General features: G+C 41.2%; 1 protein-coding gene across 1 annotated transcript in view; it reads right to left on the reverse strand.

The window, feature by feature from the left end:
- Positions 1-244: 244 nt before the first annotated feature.
- Positions 245-27739, reverse strand: part of mybpc2a (myosin binding protein Ca) — a 55861-nt gene continuing 28366 nt past the window's right edge. Inside the window, exons 9-30 of the mRNA XM_034592822.1 lie at positions 25057-25113; positions 24807-24976; positions 24431-24563; positions 21984-22108; positions 17742-17847; positions 16268-16437; positions 14455-14620; positions 13858-13964; positions 13735-13764; positions 12558-12697; positions 12147-12306; positions 10677-10781; positions 10314-10502; positions 10041-10175; positions 8696-8863; positions 8145-8233; positions 6526-6721; positions 5296-5435; positions 4077-4236; positions 1788-1924; positions 916-1102; positions 245-631 (exon numbers count right to left, since the gene is read on the reverse strand). Coding sequence (XP_034448713.1) covers positions 594-631; positions 916-1102; positions 1788-1924; positions 4077-4236; positions 5296-5435; positions 6526-6721; positions 8145-8233; positions 8696-8863; positions 10041-10175; positions 10314-10502; positions 10677-10781; positions 12147-12306; positions 12558-12697; positions 13735-13764; positions 13858-13964; positions 14455-14620; positions 16268-16437; positions 17742-17847; positions 21984-22108; positions 24431-24563; positions 24807-24976; positions 25057-25113 — 2908 coding nt within the window. The 3' untranslated portion in view covers positions 245-593. The remainder of the gene's footprint in view (positions 632-915; positions 1103-1787; positions 1925-4076; positions 4237-5295; positions 5436-6525; positions 6722-8144; positions 8234-8695; positions 8864-10040; positions 10176-10313; positions 10503-10676; positions 10782-12146; positions 12307-12557; positions 12698-13734; positions 13765-13857; positions 13965-14454; positions 14621-16267; positions 16438-17741; positions 17848-21983; positions 22109-24430; positions 24564-24806; positions 24977-25056; positions 25114-27739) is intronic.

The raw sequence follows: 27739 nt of genomic DNA on the forward strand, positions 1-27739 counted from the left end.
TAATCCCAGTGGCTCCATGATGTCGGCCATGCCTGGCTGAAGGCTGATCCCTCCATTCAACCATCACAGGGCCGACGGGGCCCTGCTCACACATCACCACACCGAACGCCACGGCGAGGAGGCGGAGGTGTGCAGGAGACCGGTCACACTGCGCTGGTTTCGGTGCAACAGCTGCATCACAATCATAAATTCATCCCAGCCTATAAAAACGTCCCGGACACAAAACAGACAACACAGGGAGCCGTAATGGATGAAAGGCTGTTTTATAAGTGTGCTCAGTGACAGGTCCACTTCACAGATAAGAAGGATCCATCTGTGTGTGGTCACAGCGGGGCAGCGCTACTACTCTATTCTGTGGCATCTCTCAGTCAAGGAGTGACAAGGTGGCAGCTTGCTGTAAGAATCTAGAATTTATGGCATATTACTGACGTGGCATTCATCATAACAGTGGTGAGAGGCAAGCGTATGGGGGGGATTGGCTTTAAAGCCTCACCAGTGATCTATTCTAATCATATTTATTCATGACTATCCCATTATACATAATCCAGTACTATTCCTGTTCAACTGTATCCTCTGCTGTTTCGTGCTGTCGCTCATTTCTTCGCCTCCTCTCCTTTCTCTTGTACGAATGCTGAGGAAAAGAGAAATTTGAATCAGCATGAGAGGCCGGGAGATCATCCTGTTTAAAGAAACTCGGAGTCATCTGTGGCTCCCAAACTTTAGCTGACAAATACAATAAGGTGATTTATTTTTAGAGCAAAGCGGCGAGAATTTCAACTGATGTTTCACAACAAGAGATCAGTCAAAGGGTTGAGGAGATGGAGATTTGTCATGCTGAGCTTCATTGAAGGCTGTCAGAGAGACTTACTGCTTTGGATCTATGGCATTATGGGAGAGGGAGTTCAGAAAGCGTACCTCGAACCACCAGCTTGCAGTCCACCTCGTCTTGACCAAGGTCGTTGATGGCCCTGCAGGTGTATCTGCCCCCATCGAACAGGCTTGGCTTGCGGATCTTTAGAGTCAATACGCCCTGGTTGTTCTGCATCAGGAACTTGGGGTCTTCACCGATGATCATGTTGTTCTTCATCCAAATGATCTTTGGCTGAGGAACAGTGTGTTGGAGAAAGAGGCAAAATTGGCAGGATGGATGAGAGGAAAGAGGAGGAGGAGGGAGAGCGTGAACAGAGCGAGGGATGTCGGGGAGGGTGGCAGAGCAGAGGGAGGAGGGGAGAGGGAGAGGTGAAATTAGGTCAACATTTCGACTTGACAAATCTTTGCTGATTCGTCGGGAGAGGGAAAAAAAGGTGTTCAAAGATCTTTTTGCTCCACCTCTTGTTCTATCTTCAGACATAAAAATATACCCCTGCTGCAAAGGCATCAAAATCCTCTCTGACTGTTCTACACTCACTGTTTGACACTCCAAACTTGTACGCTCACTCACTGAAAAAGCACAAAGCATAAAATATCTGGCGCACCCTTGCAGCAGAGCTACATCAGTAAAGTGCACAAAAGCTGAGAGGTTCTTGCTCTGTTGTTTATAGTTCATTTGTAAGGTAAAGCTGGGGCATTACCTACTGTATATTCCACAGATTTGTAAGCTAAATGAGACACTTCTTTAAAAAAAATAAAAAATTAATATTGACATAATATAATATAATATTTTAAAAAATCTAATCTTTATTTTTCCTTGACTAAATGACTTTAATATAGTAAAGTGAAAAATAAATCACCTTTTCAAACAAAGCATCCCCGACACACACACACTGTTTTGCGGGAGGTGTAAATACCTTGGGGTAGCCGCGGACGGCACAGCTGATGGCGGTGGCGTAACCTGCAACCACACATCGGTCCACCAGGGGCGCTGTGAATTTTGGGGATGCAGTTACATCCTTCTCTTTGAAGGGTGGAGGTTCATAGTTCAAACCTGGACAGATGGAGAAGTGATATCAAGTTATTTCTTATTTATTCCAACAATAAATTATTGCACACACGCTTCTTAATGCACCAAATGTTTTCAGGTACAGTACATTCCTACTTTCCTTACACAGGGTATGTGAGTTTGGGAGAATATAACATGAGCTTCCTTGTGTGAATGAATATTAAACCTATTTTTAGCAATTGATGAGTCAAGAGAATATTCTGAAAAGTTTTGTTTCCCATCGAAACGTGTGTGTAAGGTGTAAACCCAGATTGATTTAATGTTACTGGTCCTTTTAAAGGAGGTCGATAGTTACAGGTTTACCTGACCTCAGCATGAAAAGAAAGCACTCTGAGTGACCATCCCTCTCATCGAACAATCTTTGATATGCTTTGGCTCAGAGTTTATTGTTTTGCTCTGTTCCTCCACGGTTCAGTCGTGGAAAAGTTTTCAAGGTGCAATCAAAGTTAGAGTCTGGGTTTTGGGTTGAAGTTCATTATTGAGGAACAACAACTGTGAACCTTGATATCCCGGTAAGTAAGTGATTGTAGCTCATGATGTTAAGATATATTAGCATGCTAATTATATTAGGAAAGAGAGCACACAGGAATAAATTAGAAATGCCACTTGTACTCTTAGCATAACAAAAAGACAGGTTAGGATTATCTCAAAGAAGATTAAAAAATTCATGAATATGTGAAATGAGCTGCTTCCAGCGGCTAATTAGATACCATGCTGTGCGTGATATGATTGAGACCACTTGGCTTGCAGGCTAGCTAAATATTGCATGTGTTGTGGAGGCAAGTTTTATACAGTTTGTGCGTTCATGTGGTGTTGGAATAATAAGAAAAATGAGTTTAGGACTTGGAGAATTTGTGTGAATGCCAACTCAAGTTGGAGCAACTTGGAAAGTCTGAGAAAATTCTCGCACTGAAGTTGTAGAGTTGCTGAAGTCATCAACCATAAACTAATCAACATGATTTTATGTTAAACAGTAACTTGTAAATTGCCCATCTCTCTGTCCTTGCTCTTTGCTATTATGTTAATATTGGAAAGAGGTGTCTATGTCTGTGTGTGTATGTACATTTCGTTAGATCAACCATTTTACAACTCAGGAAATTGAACCCTCTGAGGAGCATGTCACTGCCCACTTTTAGAATGGCTCTGTTTCTAGAAGTAAATTTCCCCTCCATTGAATTTTCAGTTAATCCTTACAAAAAGATTCAGAAGGTTCATTCCCCCCCTGCCCCCATGGTCTCTTTGGCATGGGGCCCCCAAGGTCCCTTGAAACTCTCCAGACTGGAAACTAGCCGGAGATTGATGACTTGACCTGATCAAGCCAAAGACGGCAAATGATTCCTGGGGCACTGAAGGCAATATTTGTCCTAATTTTGATGGACATGACTTAAATTAACCTTCACCGAAGTATTTGGCTGGTTTGTGTCACACCTCTGAAGCCGCCTCTAATCAAGGACTGTGTGAAACATTCTACTGAAAGGCTTAATTAATAACCCAGTGTATTGTCTTGCCTTTAATAGCCATACCACATTCTGTTACACTAGCAAATTGTTTTAATTTGCCGATTACCATTTCAATTATGGAGACAGGGAGCTGACTTTTGTTTCATCCTGAGGTCAGGTGGGCACCGTGATCAACAATTCCTACAAACGAGATTGGCTGGTTGACTGCCAAGTTTTCTGGGAGAGTAAGCAAATGCAACAACACGACAACAGTGGCAGCATTTGGCTGGTGGCAGGTGTTAATTTCCCAGCTTAGTTGCTTTCATAATCCGCGGCCAGTATTAAATTTTATTTAACACTCTGTCAAAGAATATTTCTGTTTAGCATAATCAGTGTGAATTAATTTTCTTTTAAATTAGATTCAAGCTATTAATCACGGCCAGCAATTAATCTCAACTTGCTCGGATGTTATTACTGTGTTCTATACTTAAAAATCTTATTACAGTTTGTATTTTTAGTCATTTTTGAATGTGAAATGTTAATCACCATCCCTGATAACTTCCTCTTTTCATAATGCTCAGTTTATGTTTTATCTGAATACACTGTGGCCTACAGCGCAGCGTGCATTAGATGCTTCTTGGCATGAAAAGCGACGTCATCGTGTAACGCTGCACAGTGCTCTGCAGGGATTTCATTACCTGTTTTGATAATGATGGCGGTGTTCTTGCTCATGCCAGGATTGTCACTGAGGCCGCAGATGTTTTCGCTGAACACTCGAAAGAAATACTCGTTCCCCATGACCAGGTCAGACACAGTGCAGCTGGGCCTACGGTTGTGCTCATAGACCATGAACCACTCCTGATGTGAGAGAGACAGATAGACAAACAAAAAGAGAGGGAGAGAGGAGAGGCAGAGGTTCAAAGAGGCTTATAGCTGAGGTTGAGATCTGTATAAGCTGAAGAATCTCCTATCCCTGCCACCCATGTTCCTCAAGTCCACCTTCCTGTCGAAGCATGAAACATAATGACCGTGACAGTATAGCGAGGCTTTTGCTGATACGTGACAAAACTATAAGCGGGAGCACAAATATAACCATCCTGAAGGTCCACTGGACACTTAAAGATGTTGGAAAACAGCAATGATGCAAGTTTCTGCTCAATACAACAACCAGGCTGTTCCTTTTGATTTAAAATGTAGCGGCTATCAATATTGTCTTCTCAAAAACAACATGGAGAGAAGTGGCAGGCTGTTCTGAGCATATAATCACAATGTTTCCCAATAATTATCTAGACTGTGGCGGCCCGTCATTCTAATTGGTCCCGCCACACTTTCATTATGAACCAAAAACATTTTTTACTCTAACATAAGACATCTCTAATTGTCTTGTGCATGGTGTGTGCAGCGCGATTTGCAGCGCTGTTGACCGCGTGCTCGCTTGTGCCGTCTTGCTCTCGCGTGTGCGTCCATGTGCTACCGCGTGCTACTGCTATGGTCCGTAATGTTTTTACCATCCTCGCAGACAGTCAGAGCTCATAGTTTCAGCTGCAGTTGTGCAACGCAATGCAGCTCTTTCTCTATCTATCTAACACACAAATAAAGGTTAAAATGTATTTTAGAAATACATTGATAGATGGTTTCTGTCATTGTAGGTCGTTTTTATCTCACTGATGTTTTTTTTAAAGTTTTCATGTTTCTGATAAGTTTGGTTTTAATTAGTTATTTGATGCTATAAAACGGTGTGACAGCTGAGACTGACGAGTCTGCACAAACATGAACCTTTTTCATTCTGTTAAGAACTGTAGTTATTTATTTATTTTTGGGTCACAGTCATTATCGCAGACCTCCAATATGGCAGCCAGTGAGTTGCCTCACCTGAACCCCACATCTATATTCCCATACACATCTCTTCATGCATACCTTAGTCTTCTTGTCAGCCTTCTGAATGGTGTAGCCGATAATCTCAGAGTTGCCGTCGTCTTTGGGCGGCTTCCACTCCAGCGCAGCGTTGAAACCCCAGACGTCTGAGACATGCACATCACTGGGAGGCCCGGGCTTATCTGGTGGGATTGTGAGAAGAGACAACGTTGGGGATAGAAATGGAGAGGATTTTTCATGAAACTAGGAACAAGATGAGTTTATTAGACAATTATGAGCAGAAAAGAAGAGACTGGACAGTTAGTTGAGTTAACAAACTCTGTTTCTCTGCCTGGGTAGAAATGTAGGTAAGCTGTTAGAAGTAGAGAAAGAGGGGTGGTGGTGATGAACAGATCTGGAGCAGGGAAGTTCCATAGAGGGAAAGGAATCAACAGTCGTAGGGGAGATTGACAGATTAGCAGAGCGAAAGACAAAGGTTCAAGGAAAGTAGGTGATCGCTGTATATATTCATAGAAAAACTGTGTTGGCATAGAAGTGACAAAGTACATAGAGCAGAAAAATGCAGTGTGTTTATCATCAGGCCCTCTGTGTGGCCTGCATCATAGACAGTGCAGTACAGAAATACTGTACAACATAGTCATGTATTTGTCATTAATCTTGCTCTGAGTGCTCTCTGTGGAGTACAGTACAAAGTGTGTGCAGCGCAACGGTTTCTGCCCGTTAATCCTTCATGTAGTATCTCTTGCTGAAACAGTAGGGTGACAGATCAGCTGAGGGGGGCCTGATCCGAGGAGTCGCAGCCTCTCATTAGCTCAACCTTCTCAGCAGCAGAAGTGACAGAGTAGCCCTCAAAATCCGAACCTAATCCCAGTCTAAACGCAAATAATTCCAGCGGAGCCCCCCCTGTCAAATAATCCAACCAGTAACCTGACCCAGGGAGACAGGCCATAAGCTGAGGAATGAGCTGGCGGCCACGGTGGCAGTGCTGGAGTCAGGATTATGCTGGAGAGAGTGGAATCAGCGCTTTGATGATTTGCTTCTTAAAGTCACAGATCCTTAGCAGTATGAAATTAGGAATTATCATCAAATTTGAAAAAACTTGTGACATGTCAGAGATTTGGGCTCAAGCCCTCATCCCGCTCACACAGGTTATTAAACATTTACCTTGTTAAGTATGAACCATGCACGGTGTTCTAATCCTAAAGAGAGAACATGCAACAGGAGTGTTTTAAATTGAAGCTGAGAGGTTGTAGGTGCTGTGCCGGGACTGACCTACAATCTGAATGAATATGTCAGCGCTGTCCACCATGTTCTCGATCTGGACAGACAGTGTGTACTTTCCGGAGTGGGTTCTTTCTGCTGTGCGGATGAAGAGGATGGTGTCCACGTCACTGGTACGAGTTCCCACCGTTTTGTCCTCCAGGGGAACACCTTCTCTGAACCAGGTCACAATAGGGCGAGGCTTACCCTGTGGTTTAGAGTGACGAAAAAATCCAAATAAAGGAAGACATTTTTCAAAGAAGAAAGCCCTCAAAGAAATGTGATGATGTTCTGTGATTTTGGACGGTAGCCTTTTTTCAGTTGTTTGTGTTAGGAAATTCATCTCAACTAGGCACACCATCCTTTTTTAATTTGTCTCAGCTGCAGTTAGAAAATATATCCCATCAGTGATGAAACAACCATTGGAATCGAGTCTGTCCACAGAATTCTACTGTGGGTGCTCTTTCCTCCCAGGGGAACAACGTGTAGCCACGTCCTCTGTCTCAGAACATGCTTTTCATCTATTTCTTCAAAAGCAGACAGAGCTGAGTCTCACTTTTTGTTGTCTGTTTTTATTTATAACAGTTGCTTCCCCTTTGCTACTTGAGGTTAGCTTCTTTTCCCCATTACAATTATTTGCAAGCTACTGTCAAATGCTGTGATGATTCTTGTGCCCTTTGAGTGCTCGCTCTCTCTGCTGCTAGCAAAGTTTACATATCGGATTTACATTTCAGAGGAAACTGGAATTTCCACCTCACAGTTGGAAGCCCCTTTCTTCAGTAGAAATCCACAACCATATAGGGGAGACTTTGAAGGAATTTAATAAAAAGGTATTCCGTTTATTTTATGATTACTTTCATTTGACCTCTTAAATTATGGTAAAAAACATATTTTGGGAGGTCTTGATCTTTTTGCCACCAACGTCTAAGTAATTCATTGTTTGTGCCAAATTTGAAGAAATTCCCTCAGCATTGTGCTGAGATATCGCGGTCACGGGAAGATCTGATAGGCAGATTCCTGAAATGCCTCGATACCAGCAACATAAAACAAACTGCCCAGTCAGATTTCAACCAAACACAAAGTCCCAGCAGATGTCCCAGAATGGGCAACCAAAAGTAAAAATAGGATGTTTTCTTGCCTGTCTTCCTGGGCAAGTTGAGTTTATACTTGAAAATAAGTCACTTAGGAGATCCCATGAAACCCCTTGGTGATTAACTGTTTAATGTGGAGCAAGGGGGGAATTTGTCGGCTTCAAGCCAAATGCTACTTTTTTTGTCCATTTTTCAAGTAAACCAAACTAAAAAGTTGATTTCATTTTGGAAACTACAACAACCTCCATCCACACAAGCGTTTCAGCTCCGTATCGTCCATAGCGACAAGCAAGTAAGAGCAAGGATTGCTTTGCTTGGACCTGGACCAATGAGAAGGTGGAACTGTTACTGACTGATTAGGATACGTTGTGACCGAAAACACCAAATCAGCAAGCAATTGTGAGTGTTTACATCATCGTTTCCAAACGTCTCCATACCTACAACACTTTAATTCTGCTATTACAAACCTAGTCTGTATTACTAATCTTAACCGCAATTTAACTGAGAAAAAAAGCCAGAGTTTGGCCACCCTAAACTAACCTGGAAGGGGATGACCAAGTTGACCTTATCGCCCACAACCCTTATGAGTTTGGTTCTCAGTTGGCGCGGCAGGCGGATCTTTGGAGACTCTGGGTGGTTGACACAGGAGAAACATCAAAGGAAGAGATGAGTAGAACTTGTGGATGTGTGGGTGGTGTGGAGGAGTGTGGACATACAAAAATGTACAACATGTACAGTTAGTTTGTCATGTTAATGAGCCAGGAGTATAAATTATTGAGACAGGAAAATACAGAGCGGAATCATTCCTTCTCAAATGCAGCACATGTTTAAGAAATAATCCTTGAGAAGATTTACAGTGATTTTATTACAACTAAGACCCAGTGGTAAGCTTGATAATTGTTTGTTTATTTATTTTTTAGCAAACAGCACTACTCTTCAATGGCTGAAAATAGCAATGGCAAATGAGTCTTAGAGTTTCTTAGAGTTCAAAAAGATTTTGCACCAAGAGCACTGTGGTCCACTTTACATCTGTTGAATTTCTGTGATAAAAAAATAAAATAATGATAGGAGACTTAAAAAGCATATCTCACCCATGATCTCTTTGATGGTGACAGCCTGGGAGAGAGTGGCAGGGCGGCTGCGGCCTGCGATGTTGACTGCCACTACTCTGAACAGCAGCTTCTCCCCCACTGGGAGATTCTTCACCCTGTAGTGGTTATTTTCCACTGGTGTCTTATTAGCTTGCACCCACTGGTCACCTGAGGGATGAGTGAAGAGGCGAGCAAGGAACAGATCAGAACCAATCCAAAGATGTCTGGATAAAGTTGAGAAACTCATCGGGTGTATAATTCTGTAATAACATTACATAATAACAATGTTCACTATTTGACTGTTTGCCGAGCTACATCACATTTCCCTTCTTTCCATGACAATGGACAATTTACCACTCCAGATTCTAGTCACAAGACAATGGGTCCTTTCTTTTTGACAGAAGTCGATAAAAGTTGGATTCCAGGCTCTACTTAGCTAATTAAGCTGACAATATTAATACGAAATCATAGTGGGGCCACCAGTAATAATAGAAATAATGCAAAGTGAATGTGCTGGTCGTAATTTTTCAAAGTCTTTCCATTTAACTTCGTAGACTGATGTATAGTTATTACCTCCTTGAGGTAATAATAATTCTATCTGCCAGGGAGGTTCTGTTTTCACCCTTGTTTAACTATTGTTTTTGGCAGGATTTCACAAAAAACATTGAACAGATTTCTACAAAACTCGTTGGAAGGATTTGGGCATTGGCCAAGAAAGAACCCATTTAAATTGTGTGCATATCCAGACGTAATGATAGAAATTATTGACATTTTTATAATTTCTCCAGCAATAATTTATGAATCGTGATGAAATCAATCGGGTATATTCAGGGGACTGATGCGTTTGTGTTTTGGTTTTGTTGATTGAATTAAAGGAGACTGTTGGGCCTTGGCGGAAGTACACACTGTACTGAGTGCTAGTTAGTGGTGTCCTTGAAAGTAAAACTTGGTCACTATTGTTTGTTGGAAAGTTGGATGGATAAGATAATGTTTGCAACTTTTATCGAAAATCTACACAGTTTAATCCTTTCCTTACACTTTTGTTCTTGTGTGTTTGGTTTTGAGAATGCTAAAAAAAAAAAATAAGTCAATATAAACTTTTTAAACTCCAACATATCATTAAACAAAATTTAAGATTACTAAGCTACTGTGTGATTGACAGTTTGTACAAACAACCTTTGCAGTATCACAACATCTTTTTAAATGGCTATAAAGGGTACTTACACCTAAAAGCCCCATAAAGTTATGCTGTAAATGAACAACCAACCACCCAATCGATTTAATCCTACCATAACCCTCAATAACAACTCAGTATTAAGTGGTACATATTTTTGCATATATTTACTTCCTTCCTTGCAGTACTCAATGATGTAACCGTCGATGCCGCCCGCTCCGATTCTGTCTGGAGGAAGCCACTTGAGTGCACAGGTAGTGTCTGTCACATCATCCACCATGAGACGAGTGGGCTCGCTGGTGGGGGCTGAGAGAGACAGGAGCTAATTAATACGTTAATACCCAGTGTAAATTGGATGGGAGGCAGGTTAAGCTGCCTCCATGAGCATTGTGTGGAAAAACCTCTGTTAATTAACCATTCTGCTACTGACAAATGGCAACGCACCAATGGGCATGAAGGGCTTTGAGTTTCCACTGGGCTGCGAGATGCCGATGCCGTTGACTGTAAACACTCTCATCTCATAGAGAACACCTTCAATCATCTTCTTAGCTTCGTACGTGGTGGACTCGTAAGCATCAAAGTTGAGCTTGGTCCATCTGGACGAGCCAACCTTCTTCCTCTCCATCAGGTACCCTGGAGAAGGCAGTATCAACATATGGTGAAGTCATTAAAAAATGGCTGAGCTTTCTTCAGAAGGGAGCTCAAACACATTGCACTGCAACAAACAGAGAGCATTCTAAACTGCTGTTTTCTCCTGGGAGGAAGACATCAGATGTGAACATTAGATGCTGTGTGTTCCAGGGGTACCTTTAATGGGAACTCCGCCATCAAATGCAGGAGGGTCCCATGTGATCGTGCCACAGTTCTCGCCAACTGATAAGCATTGGACATTCTCAGGAGGATTGGGCACATCTGGAGAGGCAGGTTACAGTTGGAAATGGAAGGGGGGGAAAGATGAAAAAGAGCGAGAAATGGGAGAAGTCATGGGTATGAGAGAGGAGAAGAAGGTAGATCCTTTTAAGCCATACAGTATTTAAAAAAGCCGCAGAATCACGACTTGGAAAACCTTATAATCGTAGATTAAATCATATATATACTTCAGCACCATTTTCAACCCCGGTGCTTATAATGTTAAAAGCATTCTTCAGTACTATAGATATTTTGTTTTTCATTCAGTCCATTAGTTAATGTTCATGTCAAGTGGATTTGCTGTCTGCCTATAATAGTGCCAAATTGTGGTATAATTATAACAATCTTATATATATTCATAAGGATGATGAGGAATCATTTAAAAAATGAGTTCCTTTTTTATGAAAACCTAATTAATTTAATTAATTTTAATTAAATGAAAGAGACTTGCCATGATTTCAGGGTAACTCTTACTGCCCATCTTTCAAAGCAATAAAAGCAGACTATGACATATCATTTTTATTTCTATGTGAAAATAAAAATAAAACAACGGCTGGCTTGAAATCCTGAAAGTACACCTAAAGCATGGAGGTTATGTTTTCATCTGCATTTGTTTTTTTTTGTTTTTTTTTATTCTTCGACATAAAAATTGCTTAACTGATTTCTGTTCAATTATGAGGAGAGGCGGGGCATGGTCCAGGGAAGAACCCAGTAATTTTGTTATGGATCCAGATCAGGGGGCGGATACGTTTTTCAACCTTTTTTTGATTTCTCAGCGAAAAATTCTTCGATCTTGATGTAAAAAATCAGGCATGTTTAGGTGACTGACATTTATGAATATGGGCAATTTGGTGCAGATCCAAATAAAGATCTAGATCTAGTGAATTTAAATCATGTGGTTTATAAATTAGTTAGCAGTGTTACAAAAAAACAACTGGATGGATTATCACAAACCTGGTGGAAGGATGTGGTATTTGGTCCGGATCACAGGATAGATTCAGGAATTGTCCCTTTTTTTTTTTTACATTATGAGAGTTTTGGGATGTTTTCACCAATTTCCCAGAGAATAATTGATGGATCTAGATGAAAGATGATATTTAAGGGACTGATTTCTATGAGTGTGTGAAATTTGGAGAGCCTCGATTGAATTTAAAGGAACTTGGGCCTTGGCAGAGGTATACACTGTTTTGAGTCCTATTGTAGTTTTCTATGATTTTCGCTTATCTATGTCCATATTTTTTGACATAACCATTTCACAGTCTCACATCAACATCCTACAGCTCTAATTGAGCCATGGAAAATAGTATGGGAGCCACGAAAGGAAGAAAAATCAAGTGAAAAAGGACAAAGTGAGAACAAGCCACTGACCCACGACCTTGATAAAGAGTTCAGCCTTGTCCTCTCCAGAAGGGTTAGTCACTGTGATGGAGTAGTGGCCCTCGTCGCCTATCTCCGCCCCCTCTATGACAAAGCTGCTGGTGGTTTTGCACGACTCTACACGGACTCGTCCCTCGTCCTCAGCCACCACCTACCATACAGATCAGGACAGAGCAAGAGAGAGTCGGACAGGAAAAAGGAAACTGTTGAAGAGAGCGATGACGGCACAGCTGCTACAATGACAGGTGATTCAACCATCCCACTCTAGTTCATGTTTCACTCTTCCTTTGTGCTGTTCAGTGACTCACGGCTGGTTGATGCACAAAGGTAGAACGTGTCTGACGTGTGTTCCAGTGTTTATGAAGTGAATGGTGAGAATCTGCTCTATAGACTGTTCCTCACCTGGTCTCCTTTCATCCAGCACACTGTGGGGGCCGGCTCTCCCGTGATCTCAACGTCAAGGCGAAGTTTGTTTCCAGCCACCACGGTGATGAGGTTCTGGTTGCCGGTGCTGCTGGTGTCCAGGTGGATCTTGGGAGGTTCTTTCATGAGAGGTCATTTAGGTTAGAACGATAACAAGTTTGAGATAAGACACCAACATGATTTTGCTTTGTTGCGTCACATGGATGACAATCTGTGCTAACACTCAACGTGTTAGATCTGATGATTTTTGGGGATTAGCATCATGTTGAAGTGGGTAATGCTAAACAAGCAAGTTGGGGTGTGCGTCCACTAGATTGCATTCCGGGCTGCATTTTTCTCTCCTACCCCGTCTGAGCCCAAGAGGAAACAAACCTACATGACCCAAACCTGAAAGACATTTTTGCTTTTGTGTCCGAACCCGACCAAAGCCCAATGCAGTTTATGTAAGTTGAAGTGAGTTTGTGTTACTCTGTCCCTGAAACACATCATTATTGCTTGTTTCCCCCGATTACACACATGTGCAGTGTCAAAAATATCCCCAGCCAATGTGACCGACCTGACCCGAACCAGATTACCTCTTTAAAAAATGTGTCCAAAGCCGGCCTTTGTCAGGTATCTACACTCTAGTGTCCACTAGGGTGGAGTGCAAAGGATTTCAGTAAAAAAAAATTGTGTGTCATGAGCACTTCAGTTAAATAATTTTTGCTTTATTTTTGCATAGTTGCAAAGTCACTAGTTGCATTTCAACACCCTTTTAAGGAGGAAAAATGACCTACTCTACTGCAGTGATGTCATAGTGTACAGGGCATGTAAGCACACTGTGACATCACTCTACAAGGTGGACTTATAGCCGCAAGTAAAACACTGAGTGGTGCTTGTGTCATGTATCAGCACTTCTTTGTTTTCCTAAAGATACCTAGAACTAACACATCCTTATTTTGAATACTGCAACAATACTATTTTCAATCAATGCTTTCTGAATAATCTTCCTAAATCTGCTTTGTAGGTTTAGGAAATTACCTCACAGGTTTGACAGAGTTAAAGCTACAGAGTAAAAGGTTAAAGAAAACATCTGTGATATTGGCACTAGGTGTCCTGCTCTTCAGCACTGTCTACTGTTAATTACATGTCTATACAATAAGACAACAACACTAACCTTCTAGGGGAACATATTCAATCTTGATTTCTGGGGAGAAAAATATACAAATGAAAACATTGTTAGCTAACATCCAGAAAATGCATCAAATGCTTCTCATTTTGATTGTCGGGTCGCTCTCACCCAGGAAGTTGAGTTTTGCTGAGAGAGAAATAGCGTAGCCATCAGGGACAAAAGTATAATCTCCAGCGTCCGAAGGAATCACGTCATCAATCATTAGCTTGTGGATCCTGGGTACACGTTACCAGATGTAAGCAAGGAGACAACACGTATTGTGATCCACAATTATGCAAAAGACAGTTGCCCAGGCAACATACTTCATGAGGCAATATTGCAGAGTGAGAAACGTGCAAAATGGCTTTCACCTTGTGTGACCGCTGCTGCCTCCTACCATCGGCAGCTCTGACGGAGGGATTACTGAGAGAAACACCAGACCCTCGGGGAGTGTGTGTGTGTTGTGTATGTATGTGTGTGTGTTTGGACCTTAGAGCTTTACAGAATCCAAAAATTGGGTCAAACGACTAAGAAAACCGTTTCGTAATAGTTTGCCAAGCCATGTGACAGACACTGCTTACTGTGATATGATTTTGTGAGTCTGTGTGCGTGCATGTCTGTATGTGTTTGTGTGTCCGTATCTGTGCGTGACAGCCGGGAAAGGGAGCTCAAGGCAAATGCTTTCTGACGTTCATACTTGGACCCCCATAAGCGAAGTTACATTACCTTCCGATGTGCGATATTTTGATGCGATCACTGGCCTGGACTTCAACCCCGTCCTTGAACCATTTTCCCGTCACTTTGTCATCAGACACTTCGCACTTGAACACAGCCTGTTCAGCGGCCTTCACTGTCAGGTCACTTATGCTCTGCAGAATCTGCAGCTCCTTATCTGTAGCAAAAACAACAACATAGATAGATAGTGCAGCATTTACACAATGAAATGTAACATTTGACAAGTGTCATAAATGTGTGGCTACAGGTTTTCACTACAGTAACGTCATTAATTTTACGGAACTGAGTTGTACGTATTTATTGAGAATATATTAACTCACTTAAATTTGCACTGGTAATCAGTTGGCACACACTTCATTTGGCTTAGCACAAAGACTGGAAACACCGTTGTTCTGTTCCGTCCAAAGGTAACACTAATTCAAATGCTACCACCTACACCAAGGAGGTTGTTTTCAGCTATTGTTTTGTTTGTTTGTTGCGGATCCAGGATTTTTCTTTTTTTTCACTATCTAACATCGCGAAAGAGGAATATTTTTTAACATTTTCATTGATTTCTCAGAGATGTGTGAATCTTGATGGAAATACATGTTTTTTTCATGGAGCCAGCCTTTATTGTGCTAAGCTAAGCTAAGAAAGCTGCTGCGGCTGTAGCATCATACGAAACTGGTATCAATCATGTAACGTTTGGTAGGAAATCAACCGAGCACATATTCAAAACTCAAAATATTCTTTAAAACATACTCTCAGCTTTGAAAACATTTCTCTTTTCACTAATTGTGAGGGGATTACTTGTGGCAATTTCCCTCCAGTAAGTTTTCTTGACTCCTGTAGATTTCAGCCACAACATGACACACTGTGGTACGCTACAATAATGAGGTCTCCCTCCGTAAACTTGTGGTTCACCCTATGCCGGCGTGTTATTTAGCCATTTAGGTTGGAACACTCTGGTTAAATCAGCCACCTGGTGCACTCCAACTATGACTGGGGAGTCCAGACAGACTTTTTCTCACATTCTAATCAATTTAGGAGATTCGTCTGGCTCGCAGGTTCGCAGCAACTTAGACAGCTGAACAGGCGAGAGATGAGACTCCGCCATCAGTTTTCGAGGTGCTAAAGCAAATTAGCATGACGAATAGGGTGATGAACAACTGATACAAGGGATTAATGGAGTAATATTAATTATGACATGAGTAATGACAAATTTATTGCTTTTCATGCTTGTCAAAATGGAAAACATCAAGATGCGCTAATGTGTGAATTTTCTTTAAGGTCCTAATTAAGGAACCATGTCTGAAAAACTTGATACACCAGCTGATGTCTGGAACTTTCCGCTTCTGTTACTATTAGATCTAACTTTGGATTTATAAGAGTATTGATTTTCTATGTTCACTGCTCTACGGTGGCTCTGAAGTGCAAATCGTCCCTCCAATTAGCAACGAGCTTCGTCGATAGCATGTACCTACCTTTTCCAGTAGATGTTTATGCCCTTTTGTATTGTTGTTGTGTTTTTTTTTTATTGGGTTTTGTGATGTGCCGTTATGTTTTGCACTTCATGAACATATATGTCATGTTTAAGCATTTAAATATACAGAATTTTTCAATAGTTTTTAGAAGAAGTCAGGTCATTCAAGACCTTTAGGTTGATGAATTTTGATTCTTCAATCTTGGTTTGATATTATTACCTTCTTGAATCTCAGGTTGATTTTCAGTGTTATGATTTCAGGAAGCACGGCATCAAAACACAGAACTTAATGTGATGAGAAATGTTGATCACTGGCAGGGACGCTACACGAAGAGAAATTACCTTCAACCTCCATTTCTGCCTTCGACTCGTCACCGTTGGTGATGGCGTAGTACATCCCAATATCCTCCTTCGTAGCTTCGTTTATGATCAAAATGTGCCTCTTCCCATCTTTCTTAAACCTGTACCTTGAACCTGCAGTTTCTTTGTTCAGCTCAACTCCATCTTTCATCCTGAGGAGAAAACACACAAACATATATGTTGTGGTGACCCAGACACACAGAGGTGAGAAAGAGCTGATTGAATGGTCTGCTCTGTGCTACTTGGCTATATAGCCTCCAGGATCACAAGGTTTTGCACCATTTTAAAAATGGTGCAAAAGGTGACTTTTTGTATTTGGACCTTTTGTTTTTTATCTTTGTTTGCGTCTTGAGTTAATTATTTTCTGTTTTACTTTGAAACTTCGTTCCTTGTGTGTCTGATTTTCCTGCTCCTGTGATTGTCTGCATATTGATATAATCTATCGTGTCACACCTGAGTTCAGTTACCCCTGCCTCTCCTGTGTCACTTTGTCTGTTCACACCTATGGCCTTTCCTTGTGTTTCAGTTTCCTTATACTGCAGTTTCTTTAAACATTGCTCTTTGTCCTTGTGCCTCGTGTCTGCTTTTTCAAGAAGCCTCTATCACAACAGTGCTGTAAAACAAAGACTAGTGGCTGCTAGAAAATAATTGAAAATACACTCTTAGACTTGTGTATATTTGGAATTTACTATATGAAAGTCACTGTCATTACCAGGAAATACTTCTTGCTTTATTAAATAAAACCAACATTCGACACTGACATCACACTTTGCAATAATGATGAGTAATTTGTAAGATGTGTCAACATTTACCATTTGTTCTCTGAGCTGGCAAACCTTTGTCTTTATAGCTGCTTTCAGACATACACTGAACTCAGGAGATCCTCCGCACTCTCTCCGGAGGAGGTGCGTTGTGAATGCAAATGTCCCAAGTGTGAGCCTCCAGATTATCTGCAGAGTTTCTCCGCCTGGTCCCCTACTATAAAGTCTGCATTAAGTCCATCGAATCCGTACAACCTCCCGCCGCATTGTGCAATGTCTGAAAACGGCTTATGTTTATTCATTTTATTGAGGAATAGTTCTGAACCTTTAGCAACAGATTATTAAATGACTGTGGGCGTGGAGGTGGCTCAGGGAGCACCTCCAGCGGATAGCTGTTGGCTGATTACTTCCCTGGTTATAAAGGCAGTAGAGAGCTGCCACATGAGGGAGAAACACACAAGAGACTGACACACGTGGAGAGGGGAGACTAAGCCAGAGAACGGAACTGAGCTGCTACCAGAAAATTCATGTGCCTGACCATTTATGTTTGTTGTACCATTTACGTCAATACAATATTTAGAAAAGTGTGTGGTTGGTGTCTGGCTGTTGTTGGGAGACCCCCGTGGCATCGTCCCTTGCCACAGTGACTAATGCATTTCTGACGTGTAACTAAACCACGGGGCACAGTAGCTCACCATTTGACGTTGGCTCCTTCCTCGGACACTTCCACCTCAAACTCCACCTTCTCATCCACCACAGTATGGACATCATCCAGATGCTTGGTGATGGTAATTGGAGGCTCTGCGGAGAAAGAGAAAGCCTTAAGTCACACCCCCAACACAGCAGCAAGGTGTTGAGTCAGTTGTACTACACTGTATTGTCAAAATCCCCCACTGTACATTGTGCCTAAATCAGCTGAGTTATGATGACTAAGAACATGAGTGGAGGATAAAATAAAAGTCTGGTGCACATGGGAAAAACAGAGCTGGAAGGCATCAGCACTTGTGCAGAGTGACTAATGCATTTCTACACGGCCTGACAAAACAACCAGTCCTGTAAATGTTTGATCCTGGGGCTAAGTTGGGACTTAACTATCGACTGTCTATAGTCAAACACAGTAAACTTACTAAGATGAATTGCTAGTGGTAGTGGATACATAGTTTCTGTCCAGTTAACAACTTGAAGAAACACTGTTGAACACTTTAAAAGTAATACAGTTGTATTTTTGTTTGGTATCTGAAGTTGTTTTCTAGCAATGAAACGGTTACTTTAACATCCACCATGATCATAATCAACCAGCATTAGTCAGAGCATCAATTTGTTAATTTCATTGGAAAAATACTCATTTGAATTCGGTGGTATTGATTTCAAGAATTCCATCGAGCCCGAGTAGCTACAGCTTTAATTTAATTTGATAGTTTTCCCATACGAGCACTGTTTGCTTTGTTCAAGCACAAACTCCAGGTATTCTCTCTCCCCGTCTGTCGATGGGTGGTGGATGGCATGTATATTAGTGTTCTCAATGAGCGGAAAACACACATAACATGTGCGCGCAGTCTTCTGAGGTTGAATAACGGCATGATGCGCCCCTGAAGTCCTTATCAATGCTACCTACCGCACCTGTCTCGTGGAGGTGGAAGGTATTTCGAGTCTCCTGGGGTGGTGCGAGTCACATTGTGTAACCACATGGCGTGATGCCTGATGCTCCGCTAGCCTCAGCTATTTGTCATCGTCACCATCCAGTCCCCCTCCGGATGTCTCAATTCTCTCCAACCTCAGCTGGTGCGCCCCGAAGCTCTCTGAGCCACAGTCACAGCACCGCAGACACATGCACAAATTGACAGCGGGCCTCACAAAAGTTTTGTGAAATGAGTTCTACAGTGTAATTCTGGGCTTTTCTGCATTAGAAAAAACTATGAGGAATTCATTCCCCTCAGGAATACGTGAAGGAGACACTACTGAAAAAGAAAGCAGTGGAAAGAAAACAGTGGGTACGTGGAATGAAAGTTTACTTTCAGCTCTGATGTGACCTAAATACCTGAAATGTTTTCTAATATGAATGACATCATCATTTTAGGGACAGTTCCCTGTTTAAATCCCAGCTTGGATGGGGTCTGTGTAGAGTAAGTATCTTCTCACATATCCGCGAGGGTTTTCTCTGGGTAGCTCATGCTTCCTTCCAGAGTCCAAAGACATTAGGTTAAATGGAGATTCTAAGTTAACTGTAGGTGTGAATGTAAGTGTGAATGGTTGTTTGTCTCTGCAGACACTGGCGACGTGTCCAGGGTGTACCCTGCCTCTCGTTCAATGTTAGGATGGGCTCTAGTTCCCCCTGTGACCCTCAAAGGATAAGCGGTAATGATAATGGATGGATCATCAATTTAAATGTGTTCCAACAACTTATTGCTTTATATTCATGTAGATAGTTAAAAATATATATATATTTTGAGGAAATGTGCTCATTTGCTGTACTAGAGGCAGCGTATCATTGCTTTGCACAAAGACGGAAAATGAGATAACAGCTAGTCTGGCTAATCCAAATGTGGCAAGGGTGCCAACAATCCCCTAGTTTTTTCTTTGCTTGGGTATTGCGACTTCCTGAAGTCAGCATTTGTTCTTCAAACTATGATTAGCTAACTGGCTGCTGGCTGTCTCCTTGAATTTACAGTTGACATGAGGTTGGTATCGAGCTCTTTGCAAGAAATTGAATTTGTAGTTATTAAGGGGTTATTGTCAATAAAGGCTAACTTTTGGAAACAGTCCTGCAAAGTATTTAGATAAAGACTAGTTAATGCAGGAACATGTTACATGAATCTACATCTAACATTTAAGACTCATTCCACAAAGCTCTGTGAGCATTTGATGACTTGTGGTGAAAGACTAGTCATCCAAGAATCACTTCACAACACAACAGAGTAAAAGCCCTAGCCTCATGTCCAAGTATTCATGTCTAAGTGCAATGACTGCTAGTTTTGTCAAGCTGTCATAAGGTGAACCCTCCAATGCCCTCGGTAATGTCAAGATGAATCAGCAATAAAAGGTAGTGATGTGGATGTTTGCAAACAGCAACGTGAATGATATCTTCACAGACACAAACACAGATAGAGGCCGTGGCTGCATGGGAGTAGTGCCTGTGGTGAAGAGCTTACCCTCTGATCGTGTAAAAGCAGGATTGGCGCACAGAGTAAAGCATGGGATTAATATAGCAGCAGTAGACCCAATTACATCTATTAAAACCCACTCACAAAAAAAGAGACCAACCAGAGACAGATACACCAATAACAATACACACACACACAGTTAGTTTGTTAACATACTGTAGGCCCTGTTCACATATAATTTGTCCATTTAAATCATTTCACAAAAAGTGTTATTATATACACTGCTCCAAAAAATTAAGGGAACACTTAAATCACACATTAGATCTAGATGAAGAGGAGCTGCCGACACACTCTGGCCACGTGAGGCCGGGCATTGTCCTGCACCAGGAGGAACCCATGACACACTGCACCAGCATAATGTCTGACAATCACTCTGAGGTTTTCATCCTGGTACCTTACAGCAGTGAGGGTACCACTGGCTAGGACATGGAGGTCTGTGCGACCCTCCAACGATATGCCTCCCCAGACTATCACTGACCCACCGCCAAGCTGGTCATGCTGGATGATGTTACAGGCAATATGTTCACCATTATATTGCCAGACTCAAGCTTGTCACATGTGCTTAGTGTGAACCTGCTCTCATCTGTGAAGAGAACGGTGGCAGACCTGCTGATTCTGGTGATCTCTGGCCAATGCCAATCAAGCTGCTGGGTGCTGGGCTGTGAGCACAGTAGGTCCCAGTAGAGGTCGTCGGGCCCTCATGCCACACTCATGGAGTCTGTTTCAGACAGTTTGGTCTGAAACATGGACACCAGTAGCCTGCTGGAGGTCATTATGTAGGACTCTGGCAGTGCTCCTCCTGTTCCTCTTGGCACAAAGGAGCAGATACCGGTCATGCTGCTGGGTTGATGCCCTTCTACGGCCCTGTCCAGCTCTCCATGTGTAACAGCTGTCTCCTGGTACCTCCTCCATGCTCTTGAGACTGTGCTGGGAGACACAGCAAACCTTTCTGCGACCATACGTATGGGTGTTCCATCCTGATGGAGCTGGACTGTTCAACCTGATTGGGCTGCAGGTGCCGCCTCATGCTACCAGTAGTGACAAGGACACTAGCAGAACACAAAACTAGAGAAGAATCACACAGGAAGGATAAGGAGAGAGCAGCTGTCTGTGGCGACCACATGTAAAACCATTCCCTTTTTGGGGGGTGTCTCTCCATTGCGCCTGTTGTCACTTTCATTTTCACAAAGCAGATGAAATCTATTCTCAATCCCTTGTTCTTCCTAAATGCACAGATTGATATCCCTGAAGTTTGACTGACTTGGTGTTAAACTGTGACAATTAAGTGTTCCCTTAATCGTTTGGAGCGGTTGTATATTTTCCAATAAACCTCAAACATAACCCAACAGAATAGGAAAATCTAATATATAATATAAAATAATAAACTAAAATAAATCAAATATCACCACAAAATATTAATGTTTAAATTGAGCAATATTAAAATTGGCCTTTGAAAACATGCAATTCAGTCAAACTCTAATAAACGAGACAGCATATTAATAGATACAGCACAATGACAGTGATACATGACAATAATCAAAACGTAAAAATTTCACACGCCACGTGTCCATTAAAAATGAGTGAGCAGACAACAGAGCGCCGCATGCTACTGTGTGGCATGAAAGCATTGAAAGAAATAGATGACAAACACAGACACAAGAAGGGAACAGAGCTGTCAACCTCTCAGCGCTCAAATGACAGCATTTGCTAAACCGAGCAGAAAAAAAACGTTCGCTCCTGAAAGGAGGATTCCTCCAAAGACAGTGACTCATATACCTTTGACAAAAACCTCGGTGAAGCACTTCTCCTCCCCAACCACGCACTCGTACATTGCGTCATCCGAAAGGTTGCACTTGTTGATAATGAGTGTCCGCTTGTTGCCCACGCTCTCAAACACATACCTGGACACACAGGGATGATGGAGGAAGATTATATGAGGATGATAAAGACCAAATGAGGAGAGAGAGAGAGAGAGAGAGAGAGAGAGAGAGAGAGAGAGAGAGAGAGAGAGAGATACTGCTTTCAGTAAAACCGAGTCACAATCAGACACAAAGGGCCTGTAGACAACAGAGTGACTCATAGTTTTAGACCAAGACAAAGAATCCACACATTCACGCAGAGCTTCAGGACTCACGAGAACTGTGTGTGGTGGTTTTGCTTTTGAACACACATAGTGACAAATATCAAAAGACTACAGTAGTGCCTCACTCTCATCACACAGGTAGTGATGGGAACGATTTCCATGGTTACGCTCTTTACAAGCTTTCATATCAGAGAACTCAATTGTATGAAACTTAATGTTAACTGCTTTAAGGCTGAGCTACAGTTGAGTTGTTTTGTAAAAGGAAGATATATTTTCACCCATGTCTGTTTGTTGGTTTATTTGTCGGCAGGATTATGCAAATTGACTAAACTGATTTAAGCGTGTGAGCAATTTGGTGCGGATTGAGATTGTTCGGCCTTAGTAGAGGTAGACATTTAAGTGCCACCCTAGCTTAGTCCCTGTAAAAGACTGACGCAAGTCAGAGCATCCACGTTTGTGCATACATGTGCATCTTCTCTTTACTTAACAGACATTTACAAATGCAACAAATGTGGCACCTACTTCATCCACAATGCAACTTAACTCAACTACTGAGTAGAAATGACAGAAGAAAGGTCAATGGAATAGTTTTTTTTTATCAATATAAGTAAAATGGGAGAAATTGCATTGGAAACCGACTTATTAGAATGGGACATTCCTCAAAAATTACATCCGTCTAAGGTGAGCTTCAGTATTAATAGTAAAACACTAGATCTAAAGTGTATATTATAGTATTTTGGGACCATATTCATACGTAGTTTATCATCCTAAACAAACACATATCCCACAGTTGTTTGTTTGAAATTAAACAAAAAAGACCAGGGTTGTATAATTCTGTCTCTATGCTCATTTTAGGGAATTGAAATCGTAATACCAGTGTCTCTGTCTGTATGCTAGAACATTTGATTTGTTAGAGCTGGATGGTCGCAGTGCAAAGCCTGGAAGCACCTCCTGTGAGGCTCCATTCAGGGCAAGAAAAGACCCCTCTCCCATAGTAACTGTCTTAATCAAAACAGGAAGAGGCCTGCCTCACTTCAATGAACAGCATGAAGCTCCTCAAAATGGCAGATGGCGGAGTCATTGAAAAAAATGCCAATTGCAACAGCTGTACTCTCTTCAATAAAACACCAATGGTTGCCTTTGAAGGAGGAGGGGAAAAGAGCAAAGAGGCGGATGACACAGACTGGTGAGAGCTCAGCAAGCGAAAGACGCTCTAACATTTATATGTCCTGTTAGTCATATACCAAAGTCAGAGCTTTAATAAACCATTTACACAGCACTGTTCAGTCACTGTAAAGTTTCATGGTATATTGACACAGACTTTTTTCTCTAATACAACCTATAGTCCAACAAATTACTAGTTGTATTTTTTGGAATAACATTAGCTACATAATCAAATCAATTAAGCTGGTGAGCTAAATTATCTAAGTCGAGCCTGGTTATCCATTAGCCTGTGTGTTAGCGTTATCATTTAGCAATTACATTGGGAAATAATGTATAACTGATACACAGTTAAACAGTTAAGTTTAGATAAGGACAGTTGTTTTTGTTGTGTTTGTTTTTGAATGGAACACCCTTTACCATAAGCCCGAGACTTTTGCAGATCACAGCTCGACAGAAAAAACAAGCCAATGAGTGAATTAATTGGACACAGTTACTTCAGCCATGTCTGAGGAACGGACCAGACTGAAGGATTGTAGTTTTAAGATGGCAAAGATCATGACTAGAAAGTTGGAGGGGAGGCACTTTAGAGGAGAGCGTTGGCTAGTTGTATAGATGGATGAACTAGTCATTTTCATCAGTCATTTATTTCCGTGTTCACAAAGTCATCATTATTCATGAACAGGAACATTTTAATGTCTTTTATCTCATTGTCTTGATTTTAATACTGCACATTAAGTGGCCAAAATGTAATTAATTGTGGTTTAGATTTATATTAAGGCTATCAGAGAGTTAAGTTCGGGAGAACGCTGGATTTGGGCATTTGGCTGTCAGTCTGTGACCATGTACCCAATCACGGAGGCTGCTTGTTAAATAGAACATGCCTACATACTTCCGTACCATCATGGTCCACTACACAAACACATTCCACATACACACAAATACATATACACCTCCCAAACAGTAGTAATTGGCTCACTTGGCTGATGGCTTGATTTCCTGTCCATTTTTCAGCCACTTGACTGAAGCGTTCTGGTCAGCCACCTCCACACTAATCTGGATCCTCCTGCCCTTGTCCACTGAGTAGGCTGGATCCAGCTTCCTGAGGAAAGCTGACAGTAAAGTATCAAGTTAGTGCAGTTCAACCACTGCTTTTATAGCCAAATAATCCGTAAGTGCCAACCCAGCAGCGAGCATATGCAAGCACACATTCCACCTGTCGTCCCAGCTATATAACTTGTCCCCCGAGGCCTTTAAACACTGAGAGCTTTCCTTTCATGTCTGCCGCCTCACTCCTAGTACACAGTCTGCTTTTGCCTCATAACCCCTCTCTTGTCTCTTCCCTCACTCCTCACCGTCACTCTTCTTGGGCTCCACCCTCTTCATTTTCTTCAGCCTGCTCAGCATGCCCCTCAGGTCTGTGATGCCGTACTGAAAGGCAATCTTCTCGTAGTCACAGGGCTTGGCGTCCTTTAGGATTTCCCATACATCCACTTCCTCTTTGGGCCCCTCGAGTTTCTTCTCCCTGATAATGTGAATGAAAATCCCATTTAATAAGACAGTTCAAGATAAAAGATGCCTCTCTGAAAAAGTAAATGACTTTACCTTTTCTTGAGCAACGCACTGAAGTCAAGATCACCAGCATCCTCACCTGCATCTCCACTGGAGTTAAAATAAGAATGATTTGGGAGATTATCATGTTATTTTTATAGGGAGTAATAAAGCAGCATTGATAATGTACATCCAGTAACAAATTCCATTTGATTCCACATACCTATCAATAGGCAGAGAAATTACAATACACAATTATAACACCAACAAAAAACAACATGATCAGATACAACAGCACACAGTTGTCTTCTAAAGAATCGGTGCCTATTGTTAATGCTTACCCTTTTTTCATCCTGTGTTCAGATAGACGCAAAAATAGCATGTGTGAGAACACAGAGCACAGCATTTGATGAGGACTACAAGTTACCATCATGCCCTGAATTCAAGTGACAGAGATCACAACAGACAAGCAACACGTAAGCAACAGACACAACAGAAATAAGCCATAAGAAACATGTTTGAACAGAAACTTAATTATGAGAGATAAAGCACTTCCTCATGAAAGCGTCTGAATGGGAAAGTAACATTTTGTTATGATTAGCATTGTGTATAAAAATCCTCAGACATACTGTGGCTCCCCTGTTTTTTGGCTGCTAAGGTTCAAATGATGTTATTTGTGTATCAGTGAATGGGAAGGCCCCCCCCCCCCCATTGATTAAAGGGAAAAGATTACAGTTACATGCTGAATAACAAGAGAAGAACTTCACAGACGGGGGGGGGGGGGGAATACAATCGAGTTTCACTGCATAAGCCATTTATTTCCCTCACATGCACGTTTGCCACTGATGGGGGGAAATTCACGTCATCAGTCATCCTCTCGCACTCAACAAGGTGACAACTACTATATGTGGCACACACCAATAAAGGTCTACAGGAGTGATTGTTGTTTTCCACTGTGAACAGGCTTGGCAGCTTCTTTACAGTATAGAATGTATTTGCCTCGCATGGTTGAGGCTCATTGAACCCCTCGGAGAGCAGGATAAATGCCAATAAATTCAAAGCCATTCTGAGTGATCATGTTTGTTCTATGGTAGAACGGTTCACCCAAGGATAACATCCATCCATGTTATCCCTGCCATGCAGATGGAAGTAAATATTCCCAGGGTGATAATGCTCTCGTTCACATGGTTCACTTCATCAAATGGTTGAGTGTATTGACTGCAGCCTTTGCTGACTCCAGTAGTTGTCTACACAATGGCTCCCACATGATTACCACTTTGTGTTTCCTTTATTTTGGCATTTATCTGTGCGTAAGACTGTTCAAGTTTAAATCCTGCATGTTCTCTGACAAGCCTGCAAGCATACTCATAACTCAAACATGCATACTTCTTCAAAAACACAGCTCTAAACACTGTGTGAGAAATGAACAGATGAGTGCCAAAGAATGCTATGTAGTCCACAGAATATTTTCTATTTCCCTTTGAAGCCTTTTCAGCCACAACCAGTCAGAGAAACAACAACATGAAGAGGAGAAAATAGCCTAATATGCCCCAGGCATGAGATGGAGAGCTTGGGCTATTTCAGACATGAGACATATGCATTACAGGCTGGATTAGAAAGACCTCAGAGAAATAATGAGTGAGTAGGCTTTATGTATAAAGCAGTGGTTCCCAACCTATCTGATCTAGCCCTTCAAATGAACCATCACAATCACAGATCCATACATTTTGTTGTCTATTTCAATCATTATTCAACATCGATTTAACCTTATATTTACATTTTTTTTTTTCTTTAATCATTACTTTTAACTATTTAATCTATCTGTTACTTCTATGTTGCCCTTTTTACCCAACTTCTTCTGCTGTTACTTTTAGCTAATTACTCTGAACATATTACCTTTAACTATCTGTTATGTCTTTCAACCATGTATCTGTTAAATTTTGATTTTTTGACAGATTATCCAGTTCTTCTACATTTCAATAATTTATCCTTTACGTTAGCATTCAATAATTTATACATGATATGTTTCAACCATTTACTGTATGTCATTTTTTGCTAACCTATTCTGCTGTTACTTTTAGCTAACAAGTTCGACCCTATTACCTTTAGCTATCTGCTATTTGTTCCATTTATCCGTTTAATTTAATTTATAAGCCAACATAAATCTGTTTCAACCATTTACTGTATGTCATTTTTAGCTGTTATATTTCACACGTTCAAACATTACATCCAATATATCCATTATCTTTAGATTTCTATACCATTTTAGCTAACATTTCAAGATTTGTTCTGTTCAGATCTGTTTGAACCATTTAGGTGTTTTCAGCTAATAAAATCAAACTTAATATCTATTAGTTTTAGCTAAATTTTAACAATTTATCTGTTATTTTTCGCTTCTCAATACTTTTGTCAATATATAGATTACATTTATCTGTTAATCTATATCAAGCATTAACCCCTTAAGTCTCTTTTAAATATTTAACCATTACTTTTAGCTATTGAAACCTTTTATCATCCTATGCTTTTAACAATTCATCTGTTACTTTAATGATATATTTCAACCTTTTTATTACGAGCTTAACATTTAGATTTAGCTTGATTACTTGCTACATTTCTCTAAATTGCAACAGGTAGTGTTTCACCTAATTCAATACGAGTATATCTTTTAGATAAATTATTTATATTTCATCAAATTATTCAAGATCTATCCGCACACCCCCTGGCAACTACAGAGGTA

Source organism: Hippoglossus hippoglossus, chromosome 8 (assembly GCF_009819705.1).
Source record: "Hippoglossus hippoglossus isolate fHipHip1 chromosome 8, fHipHip1.pri, whole genome shotgun sequence".
Lineage (NCBI taxonomy): Eukaryota > Metazoa > Chordata > Actinopteri > Pleuronectiformes > Pleuronectidae > Hippoglossus > Hippoglossus hippoglossus.